Source organism: Saimiri boliviensis, chromosome 14, assembly GCF_048565385.1.
Source record: "Saimiri boliviensis isolate mSaiBol1 chromosome 14, mSaiBol1.pri, whole genome shotgun sequence".
In the NCBI taxonomy this organism is placed as follows: domain Eukaryota; kingdom Metazoa; phylum Chordata; class Mammalia; order Primates; family Cebidae; genus Saimiri; species Saimiri boliviensis.
In genome coordinates, this window is record NC_133462.1 from 12357786 (window position 1) to 12378236 (window position 20451).

At 55.1% G+C, this 20451-nt stretch overlaps 3 protein-coding genes across 8 annotated transcripts in view; 2 read left to right on the forward strand and 1 right to left on the reverse strand.

Annotated features, from left to right (window-relative positions):
• Nucleotides 1-165, forward strand: part of ERCC1 (ERCC excision repair 1, endonuclease non-catalytic subunit) — a 70823-nt gene extending 70658 nt beyond the window's left edge. Inside the window, exon 10 of the mRNA XM_074386181.1 lies at nt 57-165. Within this exon, the coding sequence (XP_074242282.1) occupies nt 57-110 (54 nt within the window). The 3' untranslated portion in view covers nt 111-165. The remainder of the gene's footprint in view (nt 1-56) is intronic.
• Nucleotides 1-5146, reverse strand: POLR1G (RNA polymerase I subunit G). Of its 2 annotated transcripts, XM_074386180.1 has the most exons (4): nt 4706-5146; nt 3976-4165; nt 3476-3617; nt 1-1660 (listed from the first exon to the last, which is right to left on the reverse strand). In XM_074386180.1, exons 2-4 carry the CDS (start codon nt 4007-4009, stop codon nt 280-282), a joined length of 1557 nt encoding a protein of 518 aa, XP_074242281.1. In that variant the 5' UTR covers nt 4010-4165; nt 4706-5146; the 3' UTR covers nt 1-279. The 2 variants fall into 2 exon arrangements, with proteins under 2 accessions (XP_074242281.1, XP_003940293.3); XM_003940244.4 differs by lacking the exon at nt 4706-5146 and having other exon boundaries at nt 3988-4093.
• Nucleotides 4393-20451, forward strand: part of PPP1R13L (protein phosphatase 1 regulatory subunit 13 like) — a 26457-nt gene continuing 10398 nt past the window's right edge. Inside the window, exons 1-9 of one of the 5 annotated variants that reach the window (XM_039466482.2) lie at nt 5479-5705; nt 6614-6697; nt 11828-11903; nt 12020-12162; nt 13119-13626; nt 13719-13817; nt 13895-13986; nt 14254-14716; nt 18751-19211. In XM_039466482.2, the coding sequence (XP_039322416.1) occupies nt 11849-11903; nt 12020-12162; nt 13119-13626; nt 13719-13817; nt 13895-13986; nt 14254-14716; nt 18751-19211 (1821 nt within the window). In that variant the 5' untranslated portion in view covers nt 5479-5705; nt 6614-6697; nt 11828-11848. The other 4 variants (XM_074386179.1, XM_039466483.2, XM_039466481.2 and 1 more) reach the window with 4 other exon arrangements.

Below are 20451 nucleotides of genomic sequence, written 5' to 3' on the forward strand. Positions count from 1 at the left end.
TTCACCCAAGAAACGTTTAATAACAGGTTCCTGGTTTCTTTCTCCCTCCCACGCAGGCCCGGAGGCTGTTTGATGTCCTGCACGAGCCCTTCTTGAAAGTGCCCCGGTGACCGCAGCTGCGGAGGAGACCCCAGTGTAATAATAAAGCGTCTTCCCAGGCCAGGCTCCTGCTGGCTGTGCTAGTGCCATCTCTGGGGCAGGGTTCTCGGGCTGTCACCTTCTCGTGGCTCAGGTGGGCATCTTCAGCGTTCTTCAGTTCCTCGGTTTCCCTGGGGAAGACTACACAGGCTGCGGCTGCTGCTGCTTCCGCTTCTTGTCCCGGCCTGCAGGAGCCTCCTCTCCCGACTCTGAGTTCAGCGGTGGCCCTGGCGTCTCCTCCTGGGGCACTGTCTCTGGCACGTGGCGTTCCCGCCTCCTCTTCTTCCTCTTCTTGGTGGATCCTGGAGCTGCCCCGGCCTCAGGCTCTACCTCCCGTGGCCGCTCGGGCGCCGGTGGCTCAGTGAGCCCAGTCCCTGGCTCAGTGACGGTGTGACCTCTCTCTTTCTTCTTTTTCTTCTTCTCGCTGGATGTGGGAGCTGCCTGAGGCTCCCCCGGCAGCTCCGGCTCCACCAGCTCCGGCTCTGGCTCCACTGGGGCATTTTGCTGCTGTTCTTTCTTCCTCCTCTTCTTGGGAGCTGCCAGAGCTGCCTGGGCCTGAGGCTCAGCTCCATGTGGCTGCTGAGGCTCCGTCATCCCTGGGAGCTTCAGAGGGCTCATCTCTGGCTCCGCTGGCTCCGTCGCCTCCATCCCCGGCTCCATCATTGCGGTCTGTCCCTTTTCTTTCTTCCTCTTCTTTGTAGGTGCCAGAGGGACGGCCGCCTCCAGGGGCTCTGCCTTCACCTGCAGCTGAGGCTCAACTGTCACCCCCTCCTCTGGCTCCATTCCTCCTGCCTCCTTTTGCTTCTTTCTCTTTGTGGTCGGGGACAGGGCTGTCTCGTCCAGAGGCTCAGTGTTCATCCATTCCAGCTCTGCTGTCTTTTCTTCTGGCTCAAAGGTTTCTGGCCCTTTGGGCTGCTTCTTCCTCTTCTTGGTGGTAGACGGGAGCGGCACGCCCAGAGGCTCCGGCGTCTCTGCTGTGGGCTCTGTCTCCACAGGCCCTGCCACCTCTGGTTCTTGCAGCTGCCGATTTTTCTTCTTCCTCTTCCTCTTCTTCCGCACATCCATTTCTGGGGACCCCAAAGCCACGTCCACCTCCAGGGTCCCGTGCCCATTCACTGCCTCCTGAGTGACGGGGGCCTCTGTCACCTGCATCTCCTTTTTCTTCCTCCCAGAAGTGAGCGAATTGGGGACCAAGGCTGACCTCGGCCCTGTGACTGGTGGGGTGCCCCCAAAGGCACAGAACCGAGGCCTCAGGCCAGCGGGGATCTGTGGTGGGGGGCTGGCTGGAATGGGCTGCAGAGGGCTCCCTGACAGGGATTGCTGGGGACCCTCAAGGATCCTTAGGCTGCCCTGGGGGGCTGGGGCACAGGTGAGTTCACCTCCTGCCTCTGTTGAGGGGGCCAGCAGGGTTGCTTCTCCAGCCTGGGGACAGCTGCTGAGGACGCGATAGCGGTGCCGCTTGCCTGCCAACTTGCCCTTGACGATCTGGGAGCCAGAGAGAGGCACATGCCGCCCATTGAAGCTAGAGAGAATCAGGGAGGAGAGGCTTAAGTGGAAGAGGAGAGGCAAACTTTTTTTTTTTTTTTTTAAAGACAGGGATTCACCGTGTTGGTCAGGCTGGTCTTGAACTCCTGACCTCAGGTGATCTGCCCGCCTTGGCCTCCAAAGTGCTTGGATTACAGGCATGAGCCACCATGCCCGGCCGAGAGGCAAACTTTTTTTTGTTCGTTTTCTGTTTTGTTTAGTTTTGTTTTGAGACAGAATCTTGCTCTGTCACCCAGGCTGGAGTGCAGTGGCACGATCTCAGCTCACTGCAACCTCCACCTCCTGGGTCCAAGCCATTCTCCTGCCTCAGCCTCCCAAGCGCCTGCCACCACACCTGGCTAATTTTGGCATTTTTAATAGACACAGGATTTCACCACGTTGGCCAGGCTGGTCTTACACTCCTGACCTCGAGTGATCCACCTGCCTCAGCCTCCCAAAGTACTGAGATTACAGGCATGAGCCACTGTGCCCGACCAGCCTCTGGTTTTTAATAAAACATGACTAGAATGACTCTATCTTAAAGTGAGTAAGCCGGGCGCGGTGGCTCAAGCCTGTAATCCCTGCACTTTGGGAGGCCGAGGCGGGTGGATCACGAGGTCAGGAGATCGAGACCAACCTGGACAACATGGTGAAACCCCGTCTCTACTAAAAATACAAAAATTAGCTGGGCATGGTGGCGCACGCCTGTAGTCGCAGCTACTCGGGAGACTGAGGCAGGAGAATTGCCTGAACCCAGGAGGCGGAGGTTGCGGTGAGCTGAGATCGCGCCATTGCACTCCAGCCTGGGTAACAAGAGCGAAACTCCATCTCAAAAAAAAAAAAAAAAAAAAGTGAGTAGTTAGGCATTTACAAAGTTCATGCTTATGGCCTGAAAACCACCACATCCCAAAGTGACCACCAATTATAGTTACAGAATATTTATGGCCATAGAGGACACATCCCACCAAACCTGCAGAATGTCCAGACGTCCTAAGAATGCAGCCCACGCTACGTAAAGACAACAAAGGAGCAAGCTTAGGATGCAGGATTAATGGTCACGGATAACACTAATAGCCCCTACCTTTAATGAGCTTATCTGCACACTTCCAAGTTTTTTTTTTTTTTTTTTTTTTTTGAGATGGAGTTTCGCTCTTGTTACCCAGGCTGGAGTGCAATGGCGCGATCTCGGCTCACCGCAACCTCCGCCTCCTGGGTTCAGGCAATTCTCCTGCCTCAGCCTCCTGAGTAGCTGGGATTACAGGCATGCGCCACCACGCCCAGCTAATTTTTTGTATTTTTAGTAGAGACGGGGTTTCACCATGTTGACCAGGATAGTCTCGATCTCTCGACCTCGTGATCCACCCACCTCGGCCTCCCAAAGTGCTGGGATTACAGGCTTGAGCCACCGCGCCCTGCCCTAATTTTGCTTTTTTTTTTTTTTTTTTTTTGAGACGGAGTTTCGCTCTTGTTACCCAGGCTGGAGTGCAATGGCGCGATCTCGGCTCACCGCAACCTCCACCTCCTGGGCTCAGGCAATTCTGCCTCAGCCTCCTAAGTAGCTGGGATTACAGGCTTGAGCCACCGCGCCCGGCTCCAAGTTTAATTATAGTTTCTTAGAGGTAGAGACACTAACAAAGGGCAGTGGGTTTCTTCCGCTTTCTGAGGACACTCTACTCTGTAAAGGAGTAGTTTCCAATGACCTTGCTTTTACTGTGCTCTGTGACTCGTCTCGAATTTTTTCCTGTGACAAATTCAAGAACCCGCTCTTGTGGCCTGGATCGGGACCCTCTTTTCCGGCAACAAGACCACTTACCAGTCTGGGGCAAAGTCTGCAGGGGCCTGAATAAGCCACAGCTCCGTATCCGGATCCGTGAGCGCCTCCAAAGAGAAACGAGGGGACTCTGGGGCTGGGGGCGTCGCGGTAAAGTTGGAGGGACAAGAGAACCGAGCAGCACCTGCAGCAGAAGGGGAAATGGGGATCTGACACCTCCTCGTTGGTCCAATCTTGCAGGACGCACCTGTGGGTCCACTGGTCTTAACCTCGTGAGCGCTCCAATCCCCTCAACCCCGTTTCTCTTCTCTGCCCATTTGTCCCCCGGGACGACTTCAATTCCACCGATCCAACCCCAGGGGGCGCCTACTCCACCGGTAGCCCCCCGCAAGACACCACCTCTCCGTCCGAACTGCCGTTCGTCCACTGGGAGACGCAGGCTCTCCGCAAGTCCTGCTTCCAGGGGACGCCTCCTTTTCCACCCGAACCCTCCCGGGCGCCCCTTTCTCCTCCCACCAGCGCACCCTCCTCAGCCCGTCAACCTGCACGCTCACCACCGGCCTGGGGCTCCTCCATCCCGAGACCCACAGCACAGGCGACCCGGGAGCCCGGGATGCTCCGAACCTGTTGCAGACCACGTGGATCCAAATGGGTAGGGCCTCATCCGGGAGCGCCCAACTGGTGCGAGAGCGCGGGGGGAGGCATCGCTCGACCTCCGTTCTGCAGGAAAAACTGGGAAATTTTCCACATGTGCAGGGCAGAAAAGCGAGGAAAAAGACTTTTTAAGAGAAATTTATTCCTGTAAGCCACTGATTCGCTGTTTCTCTGGAGTCCGAGGCCCGTCAGGTATCGACAGGTTCCCCCCATCGTCTGTCCAATATGGTTTGTTGCAACGCCTCCTTAAAGGGGCAGCCACACTGCTTTTCCGAAGTCTTAAAGAGACAGGAAGGTCGATTGGTCTGAAATTCTTAAAGAGGTAAGAATCCTAGTTAGCAGGGCTGTGTTTTCTGTTTTACATCCCTTCTGGGGAGGCCCAGATGCCTCAGAAATTCAAAACTTGACTGGGAGAAGCGGGAAAATGGAGAAATGGGAGCAATCCGTCCTGAAAGCACGAAGTTCCAGCCCGGGGCGGGGCTTCTGGACTCCGGGGGAGCGGGAAACACAGGGGGAGGAGCTTGTGGTTCTCGAGGGCGGAGCCTCGGACCCGGGAGCCCGACACGCGTGGGGTAGTGTAGGGGACGAGGTAGCGCTTGTGGATCAAATGGAACTTACAGATGCCCTCAGGAGTTTAGTCTCGTGCGTGGCAAACCTCGATGACTTTCAGGAAGGGACCTGATCGGCGACTCCTCCCTGCCCCAGGGCGCGTGTAAACAGCGGCACGTGGACTCAGATTTGGGGGACGCACCCACGCCCCTTCCCACTGGGGCCGCCCTGCGTGGGGCGGCGGTTGGAGCCACGGCGGTTGGGACGATGGCTAGACAGGGTGACCCGACTGCATTCCTGGCCGGTGTGTCAGCGCTGCTTCCCGCCCCCCTGCCAAGACTTAGGATCCTACTCCAGAATTGGGCCACCCCTTCTCCCCAGGTGGGAGAGGCTTTCCAGAGCGGAGGGAGGGCCAAGGGGAAGGGGAAATGTTTCCCCTACCAGGGATCTCCAGACGGTTTCTTTCGCGTGGGCGAGAGAGACACCCGGGTGCAGCCCCTGCAGGCTCCGGGACTACAATTCCCAGAGGACCGGAGGGGAAGACTCTCCCGACGTCGTTCGCGGAGGCTGCTGGGGATTGAAGTCCAAACTAAGACTGAACTTTTGCGGGGATCCTGTAAAGATCCAACCCGCACTTTTTACCGACGGGGAGATTCGGGCTCAGAGACCCGAGAGGAAACTGATCCGGAAAGGGAAAACTGCGCCTGAGGGGGAGGGGCAAGGGCTCAGAAGTCAGTCTCCTGCAGCCACAGCGAGGCAGGCGTCTCGGCTCTTCTGTATCTCCGTGGCCAGGTCGCTCTCGGTTTCTGGGCCTCGCCCTTCCTGTCTGTGAAATGGACTGTGGGTGAATCCAAATGGGAACTTCTCGGTCTACGTCCTGCGCCTCCGGGACTACAAGTCCCAAGGTGCTCGAGGCGACCTCGGCTCCCCCTCCCCTCAGGGACCCGCCTCCCTCCAGCCGGAGTCACGTCGTCTAACCTGTTCCCGGCTCCCGCCCCGCCCCGTTCTCCGCTCCCCAAAGCCGAAGCCCGAGCCGGAGGAAGCCCCCCGGTGCCAGGATCTGCCCCGGGTCCGTGAGTTTCACCCTCCTGGGCACCAGAGGCCCTGAAAGAGCCCAACACCAGCGTCCCTGGGAGAATTGGGAGGGGACTCGGACGCCAGGTCCCAGGGCGGAATTTGGGGTGCGCAGACGCCTGGATTCTTAGAACGAAACTCTGATGCCTGTTTTACTGGAGGGAAGAAAGTGGGTTCGGAGGCTTGAATTATTGGAATGGAGGGATTCGACCCCTTCATCCCGGGGAGACGCTGGAGCTGGGATTCTTGAGTCCCTCGAACTGGGGGGCTCCAGGAAGCCGAGTTTTCGGGTAGTATAGGAGTTCGAATCCCCGAGTCTTGGTCAGAAATGGGAGGCTCAGACTGGCGGGGCTCAGGAATGGGTGACCACCCTGCCACCGTCAAGCTGCTGTCTTGACCTATCTTCTAGGTCTCTGAGCAGAACTGAGGGTGGGGCAGGGATAGTGGAGCCTGGGTTCCTGAAGTGGAGAAGGACTGGTACCCAGGGTCCCTCCGGAGGCTGTGTCCCGGCTCTCCCCCGACATTCCGGCTCCGGGATGGGGGCGGGGGAGGAGAGAAAACCGAGGCAGATCTCCAACCTCCTCTGTGCCGCTGAGCGAACCCCAACATGTCATTAACCTGGGCGTCAGACCTGCCTAACCAGAGAAGGGACATCCGCCCCAGGGCACCCCCTGGCGGAGGTGGGATCCCCTATTGCCTTATATTGATGGGAAACAGCTGGGTTTGCAGAGGTAGTTCCACAACCCAGGGTAGAATTCTGGAAAGCGGCAGTTGGATTCTGGGAAGTTTACATAGCCTGGCATGTAACCATTAGTCGGAGAGGAAGGGGTAAACTGAGGCTTGGAGCTCACACAGGCAGCAGAGTTTGTGGGGTCAGGATTCAGCCTCCTCCTTCTTCTGCAGCTCTCTGGGGGACGGGATTCCATCCACCTCCGCCAGATTTTCTGCCTAACCTTCTGCCTCTGGGATCCTTGCTCTGACCCTGAGGTGAGAAATGTCACCTCCACGCCCATCTGTCTGACCTGAGGTATTGTGGGAGATAAGGGAGGGACAGAGGCTAATTCTGGAGGTGTCTGTCTGTCCTTGAGGCTGGGGGAGGGCAGGACCAGGCACCTCCCTCTGTCTCCCACTTCTCTCCACCCCCATGCGTCCTCAGAGCGGGGATTAAAAACAGAATGGGGGAGGCAGGCATCTGATGAGAGAAGGGTGCTTCCCAGTGTCTGGGCTTGAAGGACATTTGATGATAGCCTGAAATGAAATTAAAAATAATAACCGTGGCTGCCAAGACAGGGCTCTGGGTGTGCCAAGGTCAGGGCTGGTAGGTAGCTAGGAAGGCTGTCATTGTCTAGAGGAGTCTCCAGCGACGGCGAGGTCTCGCTTTGAATGAAGTTTGCTGACGCCAGGGAAGGACTCCTTCTTACGAGTGGAGAAACGGAGGCTGGAGAGCGGATATTGCCCACACCCTGGGCTTTTGCCAGCTTCTGTCTGGAATCTTCCAGGGCTCTGCCCACCCCCCGCACTCCCCATCCGTCTGATCCCCCCTAACACACACATCCCCGACCCGTCCCTAAGTGACAGAGAGTGTTCACTGAGTAAACTCAGGAATGTATAGGGAGAATTTAGAACCCTGAGAGGCAAGGCTCAGGAAGTTGAGGCCCTGGGTGTCAGAACTCAGGGCTTTTAGGATCTCAGAGACAGTTGAAAGGGCCCTTTTAGGGAGAAAAAAAAAATCACGTTGAGTCTTAACCTCTCACTCTGTTGCCAGACCCTGGGCTATGATAATGAGCAGCCAAGGGCACCTGGTAGTGAGGATCCTGTATGTGTGAACTGTATTTCACGCACTGCATTATTCTAATTACTGCTTATAAATTATGTCACTCAATCCTCATACCCCTTTGAGGTGAAGGTATTAATTCTTCCCATGGTATACATGAGGAAACGGAGGCACAGAGAAGGGAAAAAACAAGTCCAAGTAGAAGCTTAGAGCGGGAACGGCCTTAGCGCATTCCGTAGACAGCCACAAAGGAGGAAACGGAGTCTCCGAGACAGGGGAGCCTCTCCCAGATTCAGTGTGACAGGAAAGGGCTGTCGAAGCTCGACCTGGGTGTTCCCAGCTCAGTCTGGCTCTCTGACCCGGTTGCTACTAAAGATGACTCCTCCAGGAAGTCCACAGGATCCTTTACCCTGAAGCACCTGGCTGGGGTGCAGAGGAGGCCAGGGAAGGAGAGCCAGGGGTGCAGCGGAGAGAGGAGTCCAGGGGAGAGCACCTGCGGGTGGCCGGGAGCCCGCGGGAGAGCGCGGAGCTAGAGCTGCAGGGAAGCCCAGCGGAGAGGACTGAGAGGCGGAGGTCAGGGGCAGAGGCCTGGGAAAAGACACCCGGTCCGCGCCACCCCCGCGCCCCGCCCTTACACCGCGCCCGGCCCCGCTCCCTCGCCGCGGGATGTGAGGCCCCTGCCCGGGCCCGCTGCGCATTCCCCGGGCCTGAGCTCAGGCGCGGGCGGGGGTCGGGGCGTGACCTGGGCGCCCCCTGGCGGCCACGACGTCCCGACCGCCTGTCCCCACGACAGTCCCACACCCGGGGTTGGCATTTCCTTAGAGCCGGAGAGTGTCAGCATGGAATCTGAGAATCCTGGAAATTTGGGGATCGTGGCGCCGTAGCTCACGCCTGTGATCCCAACACTTTGGGCGATTGAGACGGGGAGGGTGGCATGAGGCTAGGAGTTTGAGACCAGCCTGAGCACAGGTGCGAGAGAGAACTTGAAAAAAAAAAAAAAGTCACTTACTGCCGGAATGCCTGAATTAGAGAGGCTGCACAGACTTGCTCATTCATCTGTTTTGTTGTTGTTGCTGTTTTTTGTTTTTTGTTTTTTTTTTTTTAAATTTTTTTCTTTTTCCGAGGTTGGAAGGAGGAGAGGGGAGGAGAGGGGAAGGGAAGGGAAGGGAGCCATTTATCTGTTTTAGCAGACACTTAACAAAGTATTTCTTGTCTATCTCCGAAATTCTAAATGCTCGAGTTTTGATTTCTGTAGTCTCTTCTTCCTAAGGCCTTAATTCTTAGAGCCCTGAATTCCTGAACCTTCTGACCAGGTGGATTCTTACAATAGTCCTAGGAAGTGAACTGTTATTTATCCCCATTTTACAGATTAGAAAACTGAGGTACTATTTTCAGGATTGGACAGTGGTGCTGCCAGATTTGATTATTTGATTTTTTTTTTTTTTTTAAAGAAACACGGTCTCACTGTATTGTCCAGCTTGGTCTTAAACTCCTGGCCTCAAGTGATCCTCACATCTCAGCCTCCCAAAGTGCAAGGATCACAGGCGGAAGCTACCACACCCGGCCCCCAGATTTAAAATCTTAAAGTCTGACTTGTTACCCATGCTTTTACCAGCCCCACCATACCATCCATCTAGATTTCCAGAGCAGTGCAATCCTGGAATAGGTAGAATGTGATGCAGAAAGACAGAATTCTGGGTTAGACAAATTGGAGAATTCTAGAATGTTCCAAAGGTAGACTCTTGGACTTAAAACTTTCCAACAATAGACTCTTTAGTTGAGGGATTTAGGTGCTGTAGAACTTTAGTTACACTCCTAAAGTTCTTAGAGTTTCCAAGTCTCGGGCTCATAGAGATTAAAGGGACCTCCCAGAATAGCTGGTTCGGCCGGGTGTGTTGGCTCCTGCCTGTAATCTCAGCACTTTGGGAGGCTGAGGCAGGAGGATTGCTTGAACCCAGGAGTTCAAGGCCAGCCTGAGCAACAAAGTGAGACCCCTGGCTCTACAGAAAAAATTTTAAAAATTAGCTGGCTGTGGTGATGCAAGCCTATACCTGTAGTCTCAGCGACTCAGGAGGCTGAGGTGGGAGGATCAGTTGAGCCGGGAGGTTGAGAGGCAGCAGTGGGTCACAATTGCAGCCTGGGTGACAAAGTGAGACCCTAAAAAAAACCCTGATTTCCCTTCTTCTTTCACTATTGGGGAGACTGAGGCCAAAGGAGTAGAGAGGACTCAACACCCAAGGTCACACACTCCCTGTTCATCCAAACGAGCCACCAGCCCGAACAGGTTCTGCTCCTTCAACTTTCCAAACAGAGGCGGGTATCAGCATGCCTCAGCCTGCCCGGCTGCCTGTACCACCAGAGCTAAGCGGTGGATGCAGCAGGGAGGTGGAAGAGCTGGAGGGCGTGGTGGCTAGCATGGGATAGGGATGGTGCCGGCCTGACTGGTTCCTGGTGGCCTAGCTCCCTCCCACTGGGCAAATGACCACAGCTACCCCTCCGCCCCAGCCACCTCCCTTTTCCTCTTGTTAACCATGGATCAGTGAGAGCCAGACCTCCACTGGATGGATGGGGACCCTAGGGAGAGGAAGCTGAGCGGTCACTTCCCTCTGGGACCCCTCTAATCTGGTGGAGATGACCCAGAATAAGTTGGATCCAGGTGTGAAACACGTTACTACTGACTTCTTGGAGGGTGACCTCGAATACATGTTTCCGATCCATACTTTTCTTTGAGACGGAGTTTTGCTCTTGGTGCCCCGGCTAGAGTCCAATGGTGCGATCTCGGCTCACTGCCACCTCTGCCTCCCCCATTCAAGCGATTCTCCTGCCTCAGACTCCCAAGTAGCTGGGATTACAGGTGTATGCCACTACACCCTGCTAATTTTGTATTTTTAGTAGAGACGGGGTTTCACCATGTTGGTCAGGCTGGTCTCAGACTTCCCACCTCAGGTGATCTACCCACTTCGGCATCCCAGAGTGCTGGGAGTGAGTCACCGTGCCCAGATCTGGCTTGTGCCTCTGCTTCCTGAGTAGCTGGGATTACAGACACATGCCACCATGCCCAGCTAACTTTTGTATTTTTTTGTAGAGATGGGATTTCACCATGTTGGCCAGGCTGGTCCCTAACTTGTGGCCTCAAGTGATCTGTCCACCTCGGCCTTCCAAAGTGCTGGGGTTACAGGTGTGAGCCACCGTGCCTGGCTGGTTATTGTTTTTACTATATTATACCCCAAGCAGTAGGCGTGGGGTCTAGTACACAGCAGACAGCAGAATTTACTATTAAAAACAAAACAAAAACATGGCCGGGTGCGATAGTCCCAGCACTTGGGAGGTTAACAAGGGCGGATTACGAGGTCAGGAGATCGAGATCATCCTGGCCAACATAGTGAAACCCCATCTCTACTAAAAATACAAAGATTAGCCTGGCGCGGTAGCATATGGGTGTAATCCCAGCTACTCGGGAGGCTGAGGCAGGAGAATCACTTGAACCAGGAAGTTGAAGGTTGCAGTGAGCCGAGATCGCTTCATTGCACTCCAGCTTAGTGACAGAGTGAGACTCCATCTCAAAAACAAAACAAAATGAACAAAGAAACAAACAAACAAAAAACAGGATCTAGCACAGTGCCACCTGGTCCCTAGTAAACATTCAGTAACTCTGAGTTATTTCATCCTATTTCCTGGCACATTGTGGGTGATTAATAGATAATTTTTGAAGGAATGATTCAGGTCTTCTTAGGACCGAGATAGAGATGGACACAGCTGGGCGCGGTGGCTCACGCCTGTAATCCCAGAACTTTGGGAGGCTGAGGTGGGTGAATCACCTGAGGTCAGGAATTCAGGACCAGCTTGGCCAACATGGTAAAACCCCGTGTCTACTACAAATACAAAAATTAGCTGGGCGTGTTGGCGCACACTTGTAGTTTCGGCTACTCGGAAGGCTGAGGCAGGAGAATCGCTTGAACCCAGGAGGCGGAGGTTGCAGTGAGCCGAGATCGCGGCACTGCACTCCAGCCTGGGTGACAGAGCGAGATAATCCGTCTCAAAAAAAAAAAAAAAAAAAAAAGAGAGAGAGAGAGAGAGAGAGAAGTGAATTATCCAGAGCCTTTAGACCAGGTAAAAGGAAAAAAAAAGAAAGAGAGTGAGTTTTCCGGAGCCTTTAGACCGGGTTTGGACTTCTCCGTGGCGCATGGACTTGGCTCTGGAGGAGTTTGGACTCCCCAGCCAGGTGAAGGGTATCGGGCTTCCGCGGGGCAGGAACCAAGTAAAGGCGGAGGGTGCCCGGCTCCCTGAGGGCGGGGTCTAGAGGGGCGGGGTCTTAGCCGGCTCCCTCCCTTCCCACCATGCAGGCGCCCGCTCCGGCTGGCACCATGGACAGCGAGGCATTCCAGAGCGCGCGGGACTTTCTGGACCTAAACTTCCAGTGTGAGCTGGGGTAGGGGGCGGGGCTGGCGGATGGGGGCCCTTGGCGGCGGGTGGGGGATGTTGAGGCCGGCCCCTGCCAGGAGGCCTGGTCCTTAACTCCACTTCCGACTCCCCAGCGCTGGCCATGAAGCACATGGATCTGAAGCAGATGGAGCTGGACACGGCGGCGGCTAAGGTGGATGAACTGACCAAGCAGCTGGAGTCGCTGTGGTCAGACTCTCCCGCGCCTCCGGGCCCGCAGGCCGGAGCCCCTTCTAGGGTAAGCCTGGTCCCCCACCTTGACCTCCAAAGCCAGCTTCTCTCTGCACCCCAGAGCAGAGGCCTGGATTTCAGACGAGACTGCCCCATGCAGTTATGCAGGCTGTGGGCTGTTCAAGGGAACTTGAAAAAAGGGGACCAGGCGTGGAATCCCAGCACTTTGGAGTGGGATGGCTCAGGCTTGGACCCCCAGCACTTTGGAAGGGCAAGGCAAGAGAATTGCTTGAGCCTAAGAGTTCGAGACCAGTCTCTACACTTTTTAAAAAATTTGGCCAGGCACGGTGGCTCACGTCTGTTATCTCAGCACTTTGGGAGGCCGAGGCAGGCGGATCATTTGAGGTCAGGAGATAGAGACCATCCTAGCTAACATGGTGAAACTCCATCTCTACTAAAATTACAAAAATTAGCCAGGTGTGGTGGTGGTGGGTGCCTGTAGTCCCAGCTACTCAGGAGGCTGAGGCAGGAGAATTGCTTGAACCCGGGAGGCGGAGGTTGCAGTGAACTGAGATCATGCCACTGCACTCCAGCCTGGGTGACAGAGCAAGACTCTGGAAAGAAAGAAGGAAGAAGGAAGGGAGGGAGGGAGGGAGGGAAAAAGGAGGGAGGGAGGGAGAAAAGGAAGGAAGGAAAGGGAGAGAGAAAATAAAGAAAAAAGAAAGAAAGAGAAAAAGAAGAGGGGACTGGTGGAGGTAGACATCTGTCAGGACCCTCAGGAGGAAAGGGGCGTTAACCTAAGCGGCATAAAGGCGACACAGTAACCGGGCTAGCCACGACCCTGGTTCAGGCTGCTTCCCCACTACTCCTCACTTGCGCTCTCTGCCTGGATTTCCATCGCCGGTGGGCCTCTTCTGGGTTGACCTCCGGTGACCCCTCTCTACTCCCCCCCCCAACACACACACACATCAACCCTTCCACGAATGTCTCCTTTGATCTGTCAATGTCCTGGCCTCCCCACAGCCGCCCAGGTACAGCTCCAGCCCCATCCCTGAGCCCTTCGGCAGCCGAGGGTCCCCCCGGAAGGCGGCCACCGAAGGTGCAGACACCCCGTTCGGACGATCAGAGAGTGCCCCAACCCTGCACCCCTACAGACCACTGTCCCCCAAGGGCCGTCCGTCGTCACCGCGCACCCCGCTCTACCTGCAGCCGGACGCCTACGGCAGCCTGGACCGCGCGCCCTCGCCCCGGCCCCGCGCCTTCGATGGCGCAGGCAGCTCCCTCGGCCGTGCGCCCTCCCCGCGGCCCGGGCCCGGCCCACTCCGCCAGCAGGGTCCCCCTACACCTTTCGACTTCCTGGGCCGCGCGGGCTCCCCCCGCGGCAGCCCCCTGGCGGAGGGTCCCCAGGCCTTCTTCCCCGAGCGCGGGCCGTCACCGCGCCCCCCTGCCACCGCCTACGACGTGCCTGCCTTCGGGAGCTCCCTGCTGGGCGCGGGTGGTAGCGCCTTTGCCCCGCCTCTGCGCGCGCAAGGTGAACCCGGGGGCCGACCGGCGGGCCGAAGCGGGCGGGATCCGGGGTGTGCCACCCGTCCCGTCTCATCTTCACTGAAAACTTCTCCCCAGACGACCTGACGCTGCGCCGGCGGCCCCCAAAAGCCTGGAACGAGTCTGACCTGGACGTGGCTTACGAGAAGAAGTCTTCGCAGACAGCGAGCTACGAACGTGAGTGGTGGAGGCCCGGGGAGTGGAGGACCCGGAGCAGAGGCGGCCCCCAGACCCTAACGATACTGGCCCCGCAGGCCTGGACGTCTTTGCACGGCCCGCCTCGCCGGGTCTGCAGCTGTTGCCTTGGAGGGAGAGCAGCCTGGACGGACTGGGGGGCACCGGCAAGGTGAGGAGGCGAGACGCTTGGGGAGGAGGGGCTGGGCAAGGTTGGGGAGCGGGGTCACGGCCTGTCTCCTGCTTGTGGCTGCGATCTGGGTCTGGGGGCCCTTTCCCACGCTCTCCCTTCACTGTGCTGGGTTTCTGCCCCTTCCTCACCGATTCTTCTCCCTCACTCCCAGGGCTTCCCTCACCTCTCTCTTCTCGCTTTTTGTCCTTGCCTTCCCTCCACCCTTCCTCTCTCACCCAATCCCCTTCTCCTTTCCCTCTTCCCCAGGACAACCTCACCAGCGCCACCCTTCCGCGCAATTACAAGGTCTCCCCTCTGGCCAGCGACCGGCGTTCAGACGCTGGCAGCTACCGCCGCTCGCTGGGCTCCGCGGGGCCGTCGGGCACTTTGCCTCGAAGCTGGCAGCCCGTCAGCCGCATCCCCATGCCCCCCTCCAGCCCCCAGCCCCGCGCGGCCCCGCGCCAGCGTCCCATCCCCCTCAGCATGATCTTCAAGCTGCAGAATGCCTTCTGGGAGCAGGGGGCCAGCCGCGCCATGCTCCCTGGGTCCCCCCTCTTCACCCGAGCACCCCCACCTAAGCTGCCTCCCCAGCCCCAGCCACAATCACAGGCCCAGCCACAACCGCAGCCCCAGCCACAACCACAGCCCCAGCTGCCCCCACAGCCTCAGCCACAACCCCCTACCCCAGCCCCCCAGCCTCCCCAACAGACATGGCCCCCTGTGAACGAAGGTAAGTCGGCAATGGGGGCCCTGGAGGGCTGAGTGAAGGGAGAACAAACGGCAGGGGGACCAGCCCTGGGGAGGTGGGGGGGAATCACAGCCAAATGCCGCTTTCCAGGGACTGGCCTGCAGAGAGCTAGGCCAGGTGAGCTTGGTTTTGGGTAGGGGCCAGGTGAGCTTGGTTTTGGGTAGGAGCCAGGTGATAACGCAAAGGTTAAGTGTGGACCCTGAAACCAGACTGCCTGGTTCCACGCTGTGTGACCTTGGGCAAGTCACTTAACCTCTTTGGGCCTCAATTTTCTTGAGTGTAAAAGGTAAATAATGGGCTGGGCACATGGCTCACGCCTCTAATCCCAGGACTTCGGGAGGCTGAGGCAGGTGGATCACAAGGTCAGGAGTTCAAGACCAGCCTGGCCAATGTGGTGAAACCCTGTCTCACTAAAAATACAAAAATTAGCCTGGTGTGGTGGCAGGTGCCTGTAGTCCCAGCTACTCAATAGACTGAGGCAGGAGAATCCCTTGAACCCAGGAGGCGGAGGTTGCAATGAGCCAAGATCGCACCACTGACATATGCTATTAAATGCACACAAAGTCCTAAAACAGCACCAGATGGGCAGGTGCAGCGGCTTACACCTGTAATCTCACCACTTTGAGAGGTCGAGACAAGGAGATCACTTGAGGCCAGGAGTTTGAGACCAGCCTGGCCAACATGGCAAAATCCCATCTCTGCCAAAAACACACACACACACAAAAGAAAAGATAATAAATTAGGTGGGCATGGTGGCTCATGACTGTAGTCCCAGCTACTCAGGAGGCTGAGGCAGGAGACTCCCTTGAACCAGGGAGGTGGAGGTTGCAGTGAGCCAAGATCGTGCCACTGCACTCCAGCCCAAGTGACAGAGTGAGACTCTGTCTCAAAAATAAGTAAATACAGCCGGGCGCGGTGGCTCAAGCCTGTAATCCCAGCACTTTGGGAGGCTGAGGCGGGTGGATCACGAGGTCGAGAGATCGAGACCATCCTGGTCAACATGGTGAAACCCCGTCTCTACTAAAGATACAAAAAATTAGCTGGGCATGGTGGCACGTGCCTGTAATCCCAGCTACTCAGGAGGCTGAGGCAGGAGAATTGCTTGAACCCAGGAGGCGGAGGTTGCGGTGAGCCGAGATCGCGCCATTGCACTCCAGCCTGGGTAACAAGAGCGAAACTCCGTCTCAAAAAAAAAAAAAAAAAAAATAAGTAAATAAATAGGATACGTAGTGTAAGCTATGAATAGCTACTATATTAGCTAGGCACTATGGCTCATGCTTGTAATCCCAGCACTTTGGGAGGCTAACATAGGTAGGACTGCTTGAGCTCAGGAGTTCAAGACCAGTCTGGGCAACATACTGAAACTTTTATAAAATAGCCTTTGCTAGGCTGGGCGTGGTGGCTCAAGCCTGTAATCCCAGCACTTCGGTAGGCAGACTTGGGTGGATCACGAGGTCAAGAGATCGAGACCATCCTGGCCAACGTGGTGAAACCCCATCTCTACTAGAAATACAAAAATTAGCTGGTCATGGTGGCACGAGCCTGTAGTCCCAGCTACTCAGGAGGCTGAGGCAGGAGAATCACTTGAACCCAGGAGGTGGAGATTGTAGTGAGCCAAGATTGCACCACTGCACTCCATCCTGGTGAAAGAGTGAGACTCCCATCTAAAAAAACAAAGTGCTGAAAATATCAGACCTGATTGACAAAGCAGTAACTCCAGGAAATTTAAAAAAAAAAAACTAAATAGTACAAAAAACCTTCCAGGCATGGTAGTCGGTGCCTGTAGTCCCAGCTACTCAGAAGTCTGAGGTGGGAGGATCATTTGAGCCTGGGAGACCTAGGCTGCAGTGAGCTGATAGTGCCACTGCACTCCAGCCTGGTGACAGAGTGAGATCCAGTTTCAAATAACTACCATATTACTTATAATAATTTATTAATATTTTGGGGTGTGAGATCAGTGAATTAAGTAGATGGGCTTGAGTCTCTCTTCACTGCTGACTTGCTGTGTGACTGAGGATAAATTACTTAACTTGTCTGAATCTCTGTTTTCCCATCTGTGAAAAGAAATTAATAATATTAATTATTAATATTATTAATAATATTAATAATTATTAATAATAAATAATTAATAATCCCTGTAGAATTGTGATTGGGATTCAATGATACAGTGTGTGTGTGTGTGTGTGTGTGTGTGTGTGTGTGTGTGTGTTGAGATGAAGTTTCACTCTTGTTGTCCAGGCTGCTGTGCAATGGCATGATTTCAGCTCACTGCAACCTCCACCTCCTAGGTTCAAGTGATACTCCTGCCTCAGCTTCCCAAGTAGCTGGGATTACAGGCATGCGCCACCACACCTGACTAATTTTTCATATTTTTAGTAGAGATAGAGTTTTGTCACGTTGGCTAGGCTGGTCTTGAACCTCTGACCTCAGGTGACCCACCCATCTTGGCTTCCCAAAGTACTGGGCTTACAGGCATGACCCACTGTGCCCAGCTATGTGTGTGTGTTACTCATATGAATATACATACTATATATAAATATGTATACTATAGGCTGGGCGTGGTGGCTCATGCCTGTAATCCCAGCACTTTGGGAGGCCGAGGTGGGTGGATCACAAGGTCAAGAGATCGAGACCATCCTGGTCAACACGGTGAAACCCCATCTCTACTAAAAATACAAAACATTAGCTGGGCATGGTGGCGTGTGCCTGTAATCTCAGCTACTCAGGAGGCTGAGGCAGGAGAATCGCCTGAACCCAGGAGGTGGAGGTTGCGGTGAGCTGAGATCGCGCCATTGCACTCCAGCCTGGATAACAAGAGCGAAACTCTGTCTCAAAAAAAAAAAAAAAAAAAAAGCCGGGCGCGGTGGCTCAAGCCTGTAATCCCAGCACTTTGGGAGGCCGAGGCGGGTGGATCACGAGGTCAAGAGATCGAGACCATCCTGGTCAACATTGTGAAACCCCGTCTCTAAGAAAAATACAAAAAATTAGCTGGGCATGGTGGCGTGTGCCTGTAATCCCAGCTACTCAGGAGGCTGAGACAGGAGAAGTGGCTGAACCCAGGAGGCGGAGGTTGCGGTGAGCCGAGATCGCGCCATTGCACTCCAGCCTGGGTAACAAGAGTAAAACTCCGTCTCAAAAAAAAAAAAAAATATATATATATATATATATATATATATATATATATATATATATAAAGTGTGTGTGTGTGTGTGTGTGTGTGTGTGTGTGTGTTTTTCAGCTCACTGCAACCTCCGCCTCCTGGGTTTAATCTATTCCTGTGCCTCAGCCTCCTGAGTAGCTGGGATTACAGGCATGTGCCACCATGCCCAGCTAATTTTTTAAAATTTTTAATAGAGACGGGGTTTCACAATGTTGGCAGGCTGGTCTCAGATTCACCTCAAGAGATCTGCTGCCTCAGCCTCCCAAAGTCCTGAAATTACAGGCGTGAGCCACTGCACTCAGCCAATAATGCATGTTTTTATTTCCACCTGCTTTACTGCCAGAGTGAATATAAGACAGAGAGGAAATCATTAAACACCAGAATTCTACTTCCTGCTGGAGTTTTCTGCCTGAGATGTTAGGAGAGGAAATTCTTAGGATCTTAGAAAGTCACATCTATCATGGTTGGTAGAAGTAGATTCTAGAGTCAGCCAGAACTGAGTTCAAGTCCCAACTGCATGGCTTTGAGCAACTGACTCGTCCTCTCTGAGGCCCAGATGCCCTTTCGCTAATATGGAGATGGCACTCTATCTATCTCACAAGGCAGTAGTGAGCTTATAATAAGGTAGGCCTGTAAAGTGCCTGGCACATACACGTACGAACTGCTCAATAAATGGGAGGCATCATAATTGTTTATTATTCACAGCCCAAGGAAAGTGTAGCCCAGAGCGGGCAAGGAACTTCCCTGAGGTCACACAGAAAATCAGATACTGGTTGTGTATCCCGGAAGTTGTAGAGAGGAAGTCTTGGGTGTCTCCTGGGGACCTGTTCTCTGACGGGGCTCTTGTTCCGGCTAGGACCCCCCAAACCCCCCACCGAGCTGGAGTCTGAGCCGGAGATAGAAGGGCTGCTGACACCAGCGCTGGAGGCGGGCGATGTGGATGAAGGCACTGTAGCAAGGCCCCTCAGCCCCACGAGGCTGCAGCCAGCACTGCCACCGGAGGCACAGTCAGTGCCCGAGCTGGAGGAGGTGGCACGGGTGCTGGCCGAGATTCCCCGGCCCCTCAAACGCAGGGGCTCCATGGAGCAGGCCCCTGCCGTGACCCTGCCCCCTACCCACAAGAAACAGTACCAGCAGATCATCAGCCGCCTCTTCCATCGCCATGGGGGGCCAGGGCCTGGAGGGCTGGAGCCGGAGCTGTCCCCCATCACTGAGGGGTCTGAGGCCAGGGCAGGTCCCCCTGCTCCTGCCCCACCAGCTCCCATCCCACCCCCCACCCCGCCCCAGAGCAGCCCACCAGAGCAGCCACAGAGCACGGTAAGTAATAGAGGAGGAAACCGGGGTATGTTTGCTGTGTGGATTCAGGGGCTGTAGCAAAGAGCCCCCCAAATACAGTGGCTTAGATGAGATCTAAGTTTTCTCCTCTTTTGAGTAAAAGTCCAGGAGTTTGCAGCCCAGGACTGTAGGCAGCTCACTGGAGTCAGGACCCAGGCTCTCTCTACCTGGGGCTCTGCCATCTATGGGGGGGCAGTGTCTACCCTCATGGTCCTAGATGGCTGTCACCAAGTCTGCCCTCCAGCCAGGAAGAGTGAAGGAAGAAGAGAAAGTGTCCTTTCCCATTTCAGGCAGAACCTGGGAGTTCCACACATCACTCTGCTCCCTCTCACTGGCCAGGTGCCCCGCTGTAAGGGATGCTGGGAAATGTAGTCTTTAGGCATAGCTGTGTGTGAGTATCTGGAGGGCCCGCGGGAGTCTTGGCCACATGAAGATTTTCTCTGCTCCTTCTCTCCAATTACCTGTGCCTGTGCCCTGCCCTGGGCATTCCTTCAGCAATCTCGAGTCTTACACCTGGACATGACTGAGTCTTGGCACAACAGTGAGTGCATTCTGGGATTGAGAAGTCTTTGCCGAATCAGAGCAGTCACCCTCTCTTCTCTCCCTCTCTGTTTCCGGACACAGTCTCTTATGTCTGTTCTGCTTTCTCCTCTGTTTTTTTTTTTTCAGGCAGAGTCTTGCTCCACCACCCAGGCTGGAGTGCAGTGGCTTGATCTCAGCTCATTGCAACCTCCGCCTCCCAGGTTCAAGATCCTCCTGCCTTAGTTTCCCAAGTAGCTGGGATTACAAGCATGCACCACCACGCCCAGCTAATTTTGGTATTTTTAGCAGACATGGCATTTCACCATGTGGGCCAGGCTGGTCTCAAACTCCTGACCTCAAGTGATCCATCCGCTTCAGCCTCCCAAAGTGCTGGGATTACAGGCGTGAGCCACTGTGCCTGGATTCGCTTTCTCTTAAAAAGTGAGTGTCAGGCTGGGTGTGACCAAGATCAGCAGGAGACCATCCCCTGTTCCAATAGTGACATCCCCTATTCCAGTAATGGCAGTTAACAGTTATGTGCCAGGTATCATGCACTACCTCAATGTATTTAATCTTGGCCAGGCACGGTGGCTCAGGCCTGTAATTCCAGAACTTTGGGAGGCTGAGGCGGATGGATCACGAGGTCAGGAGTTGAAGACCAGCCTGGCCAACATGGTGAAACCCGATCTCTACCAAAAAT